Genomic DNA, 13308 nt, shown 5'->3' on the forward strand with positions numbered 1-13308 from the left:
TTATTTATTAGAAATCCTGCTGTAATCAGTTTTTTATTTTCTATTATATAATTAAAGATTTCCTAACAGTTATAATAAATAGTATTAATATTAAATACTTATTTGATAATTCTCAGGATATCTGTTACTACTGCTGGAGCTTTTATTTCTAGATATTATTAAGATATTTATACTCCAGATATATACTGATTATTTTATTATAAGTAAGAAATATCAGGATATTCTTGATAATTTTATTTTTAATATTATATTTACAGTTAATAATAAAGAGAATAATAAGCTAACAGTAATATTATATATTAATAATTATAAGAATATAGATAATCTTAATAATAATCTAGAAAATAAATTATTAAAGAATTTACCTTTATCTCAGTTTATTAATATCATACATATCTAAATATAAATAGATACTTTAACTACATGATTTCTCTGTTATTTTAATTATTAACCTGGATAATATAAAAAATAAAATAGATAATAATCTTATTAATATTACTAGTATTCTAGTCTAAGAATATAACTACTGCTTATTATCTAGAATCTTCTATAAAAATCTAATATAAAATCTTCTTAACTATTTATATTAATATTTATTAATTAATAATATAAACTGAAACTTTATATTAGTAGATAACATAGATTATTTATAATACTGTATTTTAAAATATATTACTATTAGTAAAATACTATTATGAAGGATCTGTAAAAATTATTAATTAATTTATAGTTATTAACCTACTTGTTATACCTGATCTTTCTAATCTGAAGTTAAGGACAGTTAATAACTGCTGGGGTAATTTCTTAATCTTAACCTAATCTTAATCATACGGTTAAGGGGAACTTTATACCTTAACCTGACTGCCGGTTAACGGTCAGGTTACGGTTAAGGTATAACGGTCAGGTATAGCCACTCTACTCGGGATTGAAGGTCCAGCTAACAAGAAAAGTTAGGGAATTAAATAGTATTTATGCTATGGGTTACCTGGTTAAATATACTCAGAGTATAATATTTCCTTATACATACGATACCTGGCAAGCTATAATTTACCACCAAAGAGTAACAATAGCAGACAAAGGTGGAAGTATAAATAGTAAATATAGGATAGAATAATCAGACAACAAGTAACAAGTAAAATTTAGTATACTAATAGACTGACAGGAATATCTTCCATAGGAAAAAGCCCATCAAACACTGTTTCGAATTCTGGCAGTTTGCTGCCGCTACTGAGTCCAAACTCAAACCGGCTGAATCCTTCATAATCAGAATCCATGTGGTGCTCCTGCCTCTGCCCCATGCTCTCGTCCTTGTTCAGGTCTAGGCCACAGAGACCCGGGCTCTGGCCCGTCGATGTGGGGGACTGTGGTGTGCTGGACGTCGAGCATAAATCCGGCGTCATCACAGGCTCTGTGGACTCCATCGACATTCCTGGCGAAGAGTTGTTCTGAGGCGGGTTGGCCAGGCTCAATGTCTGCAATGCTCGGTCGGAATCAGAGCGAGCACAAGTTTGCTGGTACATCGGGTGGACCTGTCGATTTGCCGAGGACAGAGACATTATTGTCGTTGGAGGCACTGTAGCACCACTGCTCAATACTGTGTGAGTTTCAAGCATATGGAAAGGCATTGTGTGAGCGGGGATGACCGGTGCTGAGCTCATGCGGTCCCAAAACTGGCGGACTAACATGGTGTTCATCTCACCCATTGTGGCGGCTGGAACCTGCGCCGGCCACCTTAGTCCGCCCACGGCCTGGGTGAAGTGTGATGACAGTTGGCCCGACGGCGCGAGGACGACGCTGCGATACGATGGCGACTTGACATTCCCGCTGTATGTGGGTGGAGGGGCCCCATAGGTACTCTGGTGGGGGCCTAATGGATTGGTCACCAGTTCGGTGCGCATCCCCTCGGAGACGGAGTCACGCAGCCCAGACAGGTCCAGACTAATCTTGCGGATGCCGTTGAGAGAGACCGGGGGGTTGAGGCGGGAACGGCTAGCCCGACGCTGGTGCAGGGCACTCGGGCGGTCCTCCGCAAAAGTGGTTATGAGGTTGTGGTAGAACTCGATCTGCAGCTGCATCAATGAGCGTGCAGCATGCGGTTGACTTTCTCCTGGTAGCGGCCATCGACCTCTTCGTACATGGCCTCCTGTTCAACGATGTCCCGGCTGATTAGGAGAGCCTTGCCAGTCCGCTGCTTGTGCAGCCTGGAGGCCCGGTCGGCCGATTCCACGCGAGCATCTAAGCTGCGGTCCTTGCGGCGGGAGGCGGCTATGAAGGCACTGTCCTCGTCAGTGGGTTCGCAGGAGGAGAAGAGAAGTGTCTTGATAGCAGCCTACCGTTCCTGGTTCTCCTCCTTTGTCCGGGCATGAGGGCAAACGTCAACATCGATGGCGGGGGAGCCCATTGTGAGTGGATGGAGCGAACTGTGGCGGGTAAGCAGTGTGGTGTACGTATAGCCTGGCATGGGTAATCAGTGAGACGAGAAGATGGCTGCCGGATCACCAGTAATGGAGGGAAGGAGAATGTGTTACCACGCCCTTGTACACATAAGATGCGAGCACATAAAAGTAAAGGGTGTAAGACGGGGGCTAAAGCTAGATAAAACGGCAGTCAATGAGGGGCACTCAGAAGTGTAGGAAAGTTAGCACCGAGAGTGGTCTGAGCAGCGAAGTTAGCTGTCGGGTCACAGCAGTTCAGCCAGCCAAGGGCCGAGTCTAGACGAGGCGCAGTATCGCCTGGTAAAGGAAGAGAAACTCTTGGAATGGATGGTCGAGGATTGAGTAGTAACGAGGCCTTCTTTCTTCGGCAGAATATGTAATTCGACTTTTTGAGAGTGCTATCTGCCGCACGGCTTAAAACATAGGCAGTGATTATCAGCCCGGGTGATTCATAAGCAGTTCCCTGCAGTTCCTACCATTAGCCACTAGCAATCCAAGTATGTCTGGATCTCCTTACCAGGGCATAAGAAAACATGCATAAAATAACCAGTTAAGACTACCCGGAATTAGTGAAATTGCCACGAGAGGCAAAAGAAGGGACTCAGGGGATGGCAATAGCAGTAGATGCCGAGATAACAAAGAATAATTTCAAAGAACTAAGAATAATGGGAAGAATAAAGACATGATAGTTAATTGCTTTACTTAGTGGCTCTGTGCGCTGGAAAGGGCAAGTGAATAGACGGCCATGTGATGGACATGAATGGATATTCAGTACCGAGGCAAGGCAAGAAGTATGATATTCCTGGGTCTGAGGCGTTAGCTACCAACCTATCTACTACTAGCGGTGATTGGGTGGTGGTCCTGTGGATTGGGTTGGGGGTGATGGTTGGGATGGGGGGTGGGGTGGGGAGCAATTATTGGCCTGGTCATCTGGGGAGCATTTTATATTGAAACATAGGTGAGGTATCTAGATATTGATATTATTTACCTTGTTAGATTGAGTATGAAGGGGGCAAAGCTAGCTCATAGGCAAGCAAATCAGTAGTTCAAATACCTGGGCAGTATATTCCGTGGTATTTAGCAGTGAAGCCGACAATATCACGCTACAGACGAGTGGACTACTATCCAATAATCAAGCGAGATAGGCTCATCCAGACAAGCTGAGTAGAGAAATTCCCACATTAGGACATGTTGAGGACGATGAGATCCGCTTTGCCCGGCTGACTGTCATCCTGTTGCTAATCAGCCGAAGAGAGGTACATTACAGAAGTGACATAAAGATCTAGCAGGTGGAGGAGATCGGTGATCACAGTGGAGGAGGGTCAAGACAATCTCAGATCGATCGAAGTTAACGAGTAGCGCGTACGGCCGGATTGCGGATGAGAACCCGCGCAATTGTTACCCTCCCCCATACGGTAACGATCAATGCTGTCGACCAATGATGTCGTGGAATCCGCCTTGGCCAGTCTCTATACCAGTTTAGTCTACTCGGGTAGGCACTACCGGAGTTTAAGTCACTCGCATGTACTTCCCTCTGCTGGGTGGTCGAACTCACAATACATCAGGTTCGAATGCAGGTACCTGCGCGGTACTTCCAGCCACTCATCCTGACAAGATCGATCGTTGTCCACGATCACGGGGACATTTCTTCCCCGATTCCTTTTTCGCTTCGTGCACGTCTTCTCCCCTCTTCTCTCATCGTCTTGACTTCTTGTCTCCTTGTTTTTATTTACTTCCATTTGATTTATTACTTCCCCCTCTGATTACGGCCACCTTCAGAGGATTGTTCAAGTCCGCTGCTTGTCCTCCCTTGGTAGACGCCATCTGAGTTTCGCTCTTCCACGGAATCCATTCCCTTCCCATGTCCTAGAGCTGGCTCTGCAAGCACCCTGCGCCTGTTGCTGGTCCCATGGGTCAACACCCTCCTACTTTCTGGTCGGCCCTTGTTTGGGCGACCCGGACTTGTCCCGGCGCTGGATGTCTCGTCGAACGCATCACCCCGTGGCACCGGGAGAAAGTGGATGCTGGTGTACAGCTCTGGCCTGTCTGGTTGCTGAGACAGGGCCTGCCCGCCATGTCGGAGACCGCGATCGTGTCAATCACGACAATGATGCGCATCCGCAACGATAGTCAAATAGCATGTAGCCCACCAGGACCCATCAATCTGGAAAGAAAATGTAAGGATCTACGGTGTCTCTCATCCATATATCCGTAAGCTTGCTTGAAGGTATCCCCTATGTGGAAATAGATAGGCCGTCCGGCCGCGCGCGGAACATGAGTTACGTTAGCAACAGTATGGTAACCTCAAGAACTTTCATATACGTGTCCACTTCTGTACACCGACCAAAGGCTTTAGTCAATCAGCTGTCATGACTGAGCAGCTCTTATCTAAACGCGTTTATCGGTGGATTCAAAAAATAAGCCACTGTATCGGAAGATCAACCAGTCATGGGCAGGCCACTATACAGTATTACTCTCTATTACTGTCACGCCTAAAATACAGTACCGCTTTACATATGACGCCTAAGAGAGCACTTGGACCGGATGACGCTTCCGCCCGGCATGACGACAGTAGATGCGATCAACAAGCCGTCGTATGCCCGCTAATATGTTGCTTGTACCTAACATGTCGAGGGGGAAAAAAGCGAACGAAAACTTAAATCAGGGGTTTAATTTTTTACCACTTATGCTAATTAGATGATAGCACTCAGGCTGCATATAAGTGGGTAAATAAGTCAGCAGGCACAGCCTCCAGGTGCCCACAGCACATATCAATCCCAAGGTCATTTAGTATTGTTGGTAAACGGATTTCTTATCGGTAGATAAATATCCGGAGGAAGGCAGGGCAACTTTCCTCACCAATGTATCCAGACTGTCCAACTATGAACGATACCCCAGAAATATACCCACTTGCTAGGGACAAGGCCGAGTCCAGTCGGTTAGTTCGGAATATGCTCGATCGTTATGGCAAAGTACTTAAAAAACCCCCAAGGCTCAATGCACAACACAAATTTCTTATCGACGTTGTCGACTGCCTCATCGATAGCGCAATACCACTTGACAATATCTCCACCGTTGCCGATGTTGGAACTGGAACTGGGTGCGTCTACTTCCATGGCTGTATGAAAGCTCTACCCTGATTTATGGACATAAGAATATGGCTTGTCGAAGCCCGGGATTTCTTGAACACCAAACGCTTCTCCCCAGACCGCTACTTCCACGGTTTTGATATATCCTCTGCCCAGTTTCCTTTATCCCTTCCCGCAGGGATTGGGTTCTCAGTGCAGGATATCTTGAATCCGTTCCCAGTCGAGCATCATAATCGTTATGACTTAGTATATGTTAGGATGCTTGTTACAGCAATTAGAAATACTGAGTATCGGGATGCCGTGAAGAATCTGTTGACAATTTTAAGTATGTACTGGCTCTCTTTCCCTTTACGTTTTCAAAATACAGTATCAATGGTAACTATATTCCCAGAACCCGGCGGCTTCCTCCAATGGGTTGAACTCGACTGCTCTGCCCTCCCAAATTCTAAGAATTCCCAGAATCCTAGGTCGGCTGTTATAATATCCTCATGGCTGAAATTCTTTCAACTTAATGGACTCAGTGAATACGCTCCATCCATAATAGAGGACGCATATGAGCGTTCAGGAATGATGGATATCATTAACACATCTTTCTCCCTGGATAGACGTGGCGAAGACCTAAAAGCCAAGGCACAGAAATGGCAGATGCAGGCCTTTCCGGCGGCCACAGTGCCGATTTATGCTAAGAATTGAGCTGGCACGTGATTCCGAGGAGGCGAAACAGAGAGCTGAAGAGGCGATTAGGAATCTGGACACTTATTTTGCTGAAGGTGGTGTTATTGGGCTTCGTTTTGGCAGTGTAGTTGGTCGGAAAAAGGTCTGATGCGCCCTGGTAAAGGATATTTAGGATATCTTACACTAAACCGTTTGGCTCACGTGCTCTAAGGGTGGCTCTCATGGTCTAATTCTGACCTCAATAAGATATATCAGAAGTTAATAACTTTCATGCGATGCCTGGATGATTCTTTAGAGACTATCCCTGTAGCTGTTCAATGAGAATCGCAGTTTGTACTCTAGTTAAGGGATGTTCAATCGGGATGTGCTTGTGATAGAACGGATAGATCCAAAGTGACCAAGGTCATCGGGATGACGTATTTCAGTGGGCATCATAGTCATGAGGTCATCGATAGCGATCCTACCCCTTTCCGTCGCGTATAAGAGAGTGATCCCCTACGATGTACACTACTGACCCCTCAAATATCAGTCTATTCTGTGGATATAGGCTACCTTTTGTCAATGATAAACGAATCTACAGTGCTTCGTGGTTGATTCCTCACCTAGTTGACAGGCTTTCTACCCTGACAAGTAGATCCTATCACGCTACCATACTGTATTTTGGAAGATTAGTTCTACTATGCCGAATATCAAGAAATTCAGTCTATAGAAATTAATAATATTAGAAATTAATAATGTTTTAAATACTGCTGTATATCTGGTGCACCACCCCCAGTATATTAAGAAACTGAAATATATATATAATAAAAATAATAACAACAATAATAATTATTAATCTAGGTATTCAGAGCCTGAAAAGCCACTCAAGCCCCAGCTATATTTATATGGGCATAAGTTCCGACTGCCCGAGAGTGTACCTCTTAACTGCACGCGAAGATAGATGGCGCTAACATGGACTTTAACAACTTAAGTTGGAACAGCACTGAACTTGCAGTTCAATTTCAGAGGTCATGTCAGTAAGCCCTGGGCTACAAAAGAGAAGGACATAGAGGAAGACTAGGGAGCCAGGCTGTCCCTGGACCTCCGTCCTATCGGAATGGAGACTATCCATGTCTGGTACACGCGTCCCTGTTCTACTATATTTTTAGCATGCGCTACTGCCTCAACGGATTTCTTTCTATAAGCCCAGACGGATAGTGACTAAGGTATTACATACCAGTCTGAAAAAAAGTAGCGAAATGAAGTAACTGTAACTTACAACCAACTGTCTTGGTTAGTAAAGTTGTTATCTCGGAAGCTTCCGGCACGATTAGAAAAGACTTCGGCCGAGACACTCAGATCTCATATTGACCTTTGACCTTTGCGGCTATGCCTTAAATCGGAGTGCAAACGAACTAACACTCCATCAGTCTCCTGAGGCGGCAGCGACCGCAATAACCAGAAAAGTTGACTTACGTTGATTTACGAGAAATTCCGCCTGAATAGAAGTGGATGTTCATACAGGTCGGGTTAGTCAGATCCAACAAAGCATCCCAAAGTAGCGACGGGAGATTCTAGCAGCTTATAGCAAAAATTTTGGTAAAAGCTACCTATGGTGCAACTTTTTCGAGATCACCGCACTTTCAGAGTAGTACTACAGAATGATCATGCCAGGTTTGTCCAGACAATCAGATTGAGACCACGAGAAGACAGATAACAGATTGGCATATGTGTCTTTGTGGTGGCTTCTCGGCTCGAGGAATCCGACTTTGGCGGTTTGTCTTCGGTCAATTTAATTTTAGTCCGGGGACTTTGATGATATTGGATGCGTGTGGACTCAGCCTGCAATGGGATAGCACTCGGATCTGCAGTCCGTCTTTCCCGGGTTATTAGAATGGTCACGTACCGCAAGTCGAGTTGGCCGGTATTGAAGTACACAAACCCCCACATTACTTACCAGCTTACAATTGTGGCGCAGACACAGCCTCCAAACACTGCGGAGTATGTGCGGGTGCATGCGCGCAGCAATACACTTGTGACAAAGTTCGCTGCTAATTGATGAGATAGAGGGGTCTCCGGGTATGTGGAACAACCCGTACTTCTGAAGCACCCGAACACGCGTGCTCCCGACCACCATGCCCCTGTTACTGATTTATATATAATACTTTAAATTTATTAAAAATCAAGTAATTATCAACATATTATATAAATTTGTATGTAGAATAATGCTATTCAGAAATAATATAAAAAATTAAGCTCATTTAAAAAATTATATAAGGAATTTTAAGCAGGATGCTACATTTAAATATAAATTATTTTTATTTAAATGATGTTATTTCTTGTGATAGAATAATCTAGCTGTCGGAGCCTTGGGTATCGGGATGACGTGTTATAGTAGCCCTGGGAGTCGTGAGGTCATCGATGGTGGTTCTGCATCTTATCAACACCTATAAGGTGCCGATCCCTCTGCAGGGGACTACTGATCCCTCAAGGATCAGTCTATCTCGTGGATATAGGCTACCTTTGTCATTATTAGACGAATCCATTGCGTTTGGTGGTTAATTCCTTACCTAGTCGACAGGCCTTCTACCCTGACAAGTAGATCCTATCACATTTCTATAGTACTATTAACTACTTATTTGATTATTATATTAAGAATTTAAAAAAATTAGATTTATATAATCAGAAATACTGTACACAGATATAAAAATAAATATAAAAAATATTATTTAGAATCTTTTTTTTATATTGTTTTTGTTACAGACCCCTGCTAGTTAGGCTACTAGCGAGGCGGACTCGTCAGGCAGAAAGCACTGATAAAGGCAGCGCTCGGACAATCAGCAACTCTTATCAAGTAGAATCTCGGTTTGAGCAAACGACACCTAGAACAGCCTCATGTCACGTGATCATCTACTATCAGGTCTACCATCAAAGATATATTCAAGATATACTGGAATCCCAGACTACGACTGGATCAACCACCGGTCTACCCTGGATGGTATACAATATAGTATACGGAGGATAAGATATATAAGAACACTCATTTCTGTACTTAGATAGTTCTGTTCTTCGTGCTCAATTAACTTGTCTTTAAATAACTATATCTTTGGAAGCTTAGCAATACAACACTCGTCTGCACTTACTTACGGATAGCTGCGCGGCACTATCTGGCCTTACTTCTCTTCTCTTGTCCAAGACCAGTTGTCCTTAGATAGTCATCGGCCTGATACGCCATCGACCCAGTTCGACGGTACGTATTTGTAATAGATTGGTGGTAGCGACCACCTACTCCCGTGTATACATGTCTATATAAGCAGGATTCTAGGGGTCCGCAGGTAGCTGCGGGTAATGATGGTCTTTTTGGCCTTGTGTGTACAACTCCCCTAGGTTGTTCTATGACAGTATTCCAGTGAAGCTAAGCTAATAGGGACAGGGAAGCGATCCTAGGGTTTGACAATAATTTATTTTTCTAGTGGTAATGTACATAATAAGATTAAGAAAAATATAAAAAGAAATAGAATTAAAATTATTATATTTAGAGATATAAGGAATCTCGCATATAAGAATTACTAATAGTAATAATAAAAAAAGATTATGATAGATAATTTTTTATTAATTATTTTTAACTGCTGCAGGATCTCGTAATAATTAGTATTAATAGTAATATCTAGATATTAAATAAAGTTAAATATAGTTTAATTGAATATTAAGAGACAAGATTGGTGGTGGTAGTAATAATAATAATATTATATTATATTGTAGTTAGAGTTGCGCGCGCGTATTCAGGTGCTTCAGAAGTGCGGGTTGTTCCATATACCTGGAGACCCCTCTATTAGTACCAGTAGTATCCACTCTCTTCCTTTCGACCAATAACATGCTTTTTGGTCTACATTAAGAATCTCGAGGAAAACGCAGATCGGATGCTCTGTAGCAATACCTAGAATCTAAATCTCTCGCATCACATTGAATTCTGCAGTACAGTAAAAATTTCTCAGACCAATTTCGTGTAAGCTTTGTGTGGCACGAGAAGACCATATTCTGGGAAAGACGAAAGTCTACGGAGACTTCGAGGTCCCAGGAATTAGAAGGGGAAATGAGGCATGCACTATTCTACGATGCAAGGCTGCGTCGCACGGATGCCGCAGTCATTGTGCATAACGCCACCTACGGCCCGTGCGCGTGCGAGCCTAATTTCTCAAAGAGTACTACTTATGGCTTTTGGTTTCCGGTGGTTGCCTGTAGCCCACTCTCTTCTTAGATCACTTGCTGATAAAAGTGGTAGCTGGCTTGAAGTAGGGTATTGGATCATACTCGTACCAATGTCGAATAATCCAAGTGAAAGTGGCACAAACAACACTCAATCAAGCGAAGAGGTATGCAACACAATGCCCACGAACATACACGTGCTGATCAAATTATAGGTCACACAATTCAATGCAAGCAACCTACACCATATGGGAGTAGCAGAAGTCGTTCATGTTCGTCAAGGCCAAACCGAAGTCCGCAGCAATCGCTTCCAGGACGACACCGTACTCGCCTTCCAAACCAATTCAAATGTAGGACATTCGGTCCAATCTGGCGATGCAGAGTAAGTCTTCATGTCATGTTACAGCAATTTAGCATAGGAGAGGGACAACAACATCTGACCTAGGACACCAGAAGCTATTGTACATTGTTCAACGATATCCCTGATAATCAACTAGGGCACGCCTGCCATTGTCACAAGGACACTGAAATCGATAATACCTCATTTTTATTCAATGGAGATATAGTGGATGGTAGTGAGCCTTCTTTAGTAAGGAAACATCACCTCCAAGGTGGCTCTGTTAGGAACCATAGCAAATTCGTTAATGGGGATCTGGATCGGGAAACCTTTCTGGCTTTTTTCTGCCAGCAATGACAGTATAGGCAGGTGATAAGCCCGTCCCGAGCAGGCGATTTCATCGTGCTTTCTAGTATCTTATTGAAGGTTGTGTTTTATTTTCTATAACAGCTATTGCTTTATGTGCTATATGTACCAACATATATAGCCATGATTGTTAGCCACAGAGCCCTTCCATCATGTCCTTGAATATCCCATAAGAGACAATGAGATCTCTCATCATATTGTAATGGAAAGTAGCATCTCCCAGTATCATTCTATTACAGAGCAGGCGCTCATAGAGTGTCGCTCTCGTAAATAGGCTGGAGGAAAAATAGTTGGAAGCAAAATAACATCACATGTACCAAACAAGGGCAAATTCAAAAAAGACGAGGAAAAGCCTTCCGAATGTATCTAGAAGGATAGCATGATCGAATAACCATAAATTAAATAAACTAGAAACCATAGAACAACAAAACCGGGGTAAATTAACTATAAAGAAGCATGTTACCGAGCACATACGTCAAGTTTATAGAGTCCGATGGGCAGCCAAGATGCTATTATTGTGGACACACACCAAGATGGCACTTTTCCATATAAAGTTGTACCATCGGAATTCGTATTGTCATCGGCCGAAAGCAAGGACGGAGAGTCCCTTGCTAACTGGCGGAGTAGTATCGTATGTAAAGGCAACCGTTGTACTTAAATGCACCTGCCCTTTTCAATGGGAGACAGTTTATCAGGGGCCTCGCTGAGGTGGCTTGAGCCTGGGCTTGGCGTCCTGATCGTTCCCACTACCGCAATATTTTTACTGCTGACGCTGTCAATTCCCCTCCCCTACTTCAACAACTCTCCCCTTTTTTTTTCTAAACTGACAGGAAGTGCCCAGTGCAGGTCATCTTGATAATTACCCATGAAAGGCTGCCTCCGCTACCAGCAATACATATACTTACGAGTGTATCAAACAAATTTGACAATTCAGCTTTTTTTTGAGATACGCTATATTTAACCTTTTATCATGACACCACTAAGTTTCTGGTTTTGTATGTTACCAATTACTTCATATATTAATACATAACTTCAAGAACTGAAAATTATATATTACTGATTTCGTTACAGGGTAGGCTATCCGACCGTGATGGCCGCGCAATAGTGGGTTTCGCTATGGCGCACACTAAGCATGGCGGGATAGTCAGCCCATCAAAAGCGTAGCAACTGAACCTAAACCCAGCCGAAGGCTGGCCAGCAGTGGTCGCCGGCAAGCTCCACCTGAACCCAAGAAAATGAAATAGTTCCCACCCCTCGAAGCAACCGAACTATGTACGATTCAGCGCCGCGCCTACCTCGGCCGAAGACAATGATGATACCTAGTTTACGAGAACCATGCACAATGGGGATGGAAACACATGTATGGAACCAGCTCTGCTTATATCACCGAGAAAGTACAAGTTGCAGCACGTATTAGCACAGCAATTTCAAATATATGGTCTGATTGCCGACCCATAATTGGCTAAGATGGTCAGGCTATGAATAATTCGGTGGACGGATCGGGAAAAACACTAAAAAGGTCAAATCTGGTCCACCGAGTCCCCACAGAAGCTTTAATCCGGGAATGAACAAAACAGGGAATCGAAAAAGTTAGTGTGGAAGCGATGTCCAAGAGCTAAGTCTAGATCGAATATCTCATGACCCAGAAAGAGATATGCACTTGGACAAATCCGTCTCACTGGAGATCTAGATGGACTTATGGGATGCAGCCGAGTGGATGGCGGACCCATCCTGGGACGGAAGTTCATCGGGCTTCAGAACCTACCAGGTACTCCGTAGGACAAGACGTGATGCCACGGCCGCCAAGAGTTTTGCCACCAGGCTTGATCATTCAATGGATGAGTCAAATGTGGATTTTGCATGGGACTTCATGACCAGCGCCATTGCTATCAAAGAAGAAGCCTAGGCGCGTCGACTGCAATAGAGAATATCCGAATGGGGCGGACATCCCTGAGCCCCAGATCATCATGAAATGCAATATCCAAAACCGTGCATTTGCATTTCCCGGATCAGGTACATTGTATCGGAATTACCTGCACAAGCTCCCTCAGGGATAGGGGTTAAGACACAGTTGTGAGTAGAGCGAGGCTCAGCAATTTAATCAAGAAAAGACACATTTTCATTTATTCACTAGCAGATATGATGGACTTCAGGGGATTGATTCAGCCGATGATTACCACCCCCAAAAATGATTACGACCTTGAAAACATTAGTATTGCAG

General features: G+C 43.5%; 3 protein-coding genes across 3 annotated transcripts; 2 read left to right on the forward strand and 1 right to left on the reverse strand.

Annotated features, from left to right (window-relative positions):
* Positions 1-647: 647 nt before the first annotated feature.
* On the reverse strand, positions 648-2408 carry BO87DRAFT_420526 (uncharacterized protein; the record flags this gene model as incomplete). The annotated part of the gene is made up of 5 exons (XM_025627013.1): positions 2334-2408; positions 2102-2276; positions 1161-2069; positions 691-703; positions 648-655 (listed from the first exon to the last, which is right to left on the reverse strand). Exons 1-5 carry the CDS (start codon positions 2399-2401, stop codon positions 648-650), a joined length of 1173 nt encoding a protein of 390 aa, XP_025473688.1. The 5' UTR covers positions 2402-2408.
* Positions 2409-5296: 2888 nt separating this feature from the next.
* On the forward strand, positions 5297-6217 carry BO87DRAFT_420527 (class I SAM-dependent methyltransferase; the record flags this gene model as incomplete). Its single annotated transcript, XM_025627014.1, has 3 exons — positions 5297-5535; positions 5590-5849; positions 5916-6217. The coding sequence occupies 3 exons, from the start codon at positions 5297-5299 to the stop codon at positions 6215-6217; spliced, it is 801 nt and encodes a 266-aa protein (XP_025473689.1).
* A 4236-nt stretch (positions 6218-10453) lies between these two features.
* Positions 10454-11236, forward strand: BO87DRAFT_235008 (uncharacterized protein). Its single transcript, XM_025618788.1, has 4 exons — positions 10454-10551; positions 10600-10614; positions 10667-10766; positions 10882-11236. Exons 3-4 carry the CDS (start codon positions 10760-10762, stop codon positions 11076-11078), a joined length of 204 nt encoding a protein of 67 aa, XP_025473690.1. The 5' UTR covers positions 10454-10551; positions 10600-10614; positions 10667-10759; the 3' UTR covers positions 11079-11236.
* Positions 11237-13308: the final 2072 nt, after the last annotated feature.

Source organism: Aspergillus neoniger, assembly GCF_003184625.1.
Source record: "Aspergillus neoniger CBS 115656 unplaced genomic scaffold BO87scaffold_88, whole genome shotgun sequence".
Lineage (NCBI taxonomy): Eukaryota > Fungi > Ascomycota > Eurotiomycetes > Eurotiales > Aspergillaceae > Aspergillus > Aspergillus neoniger.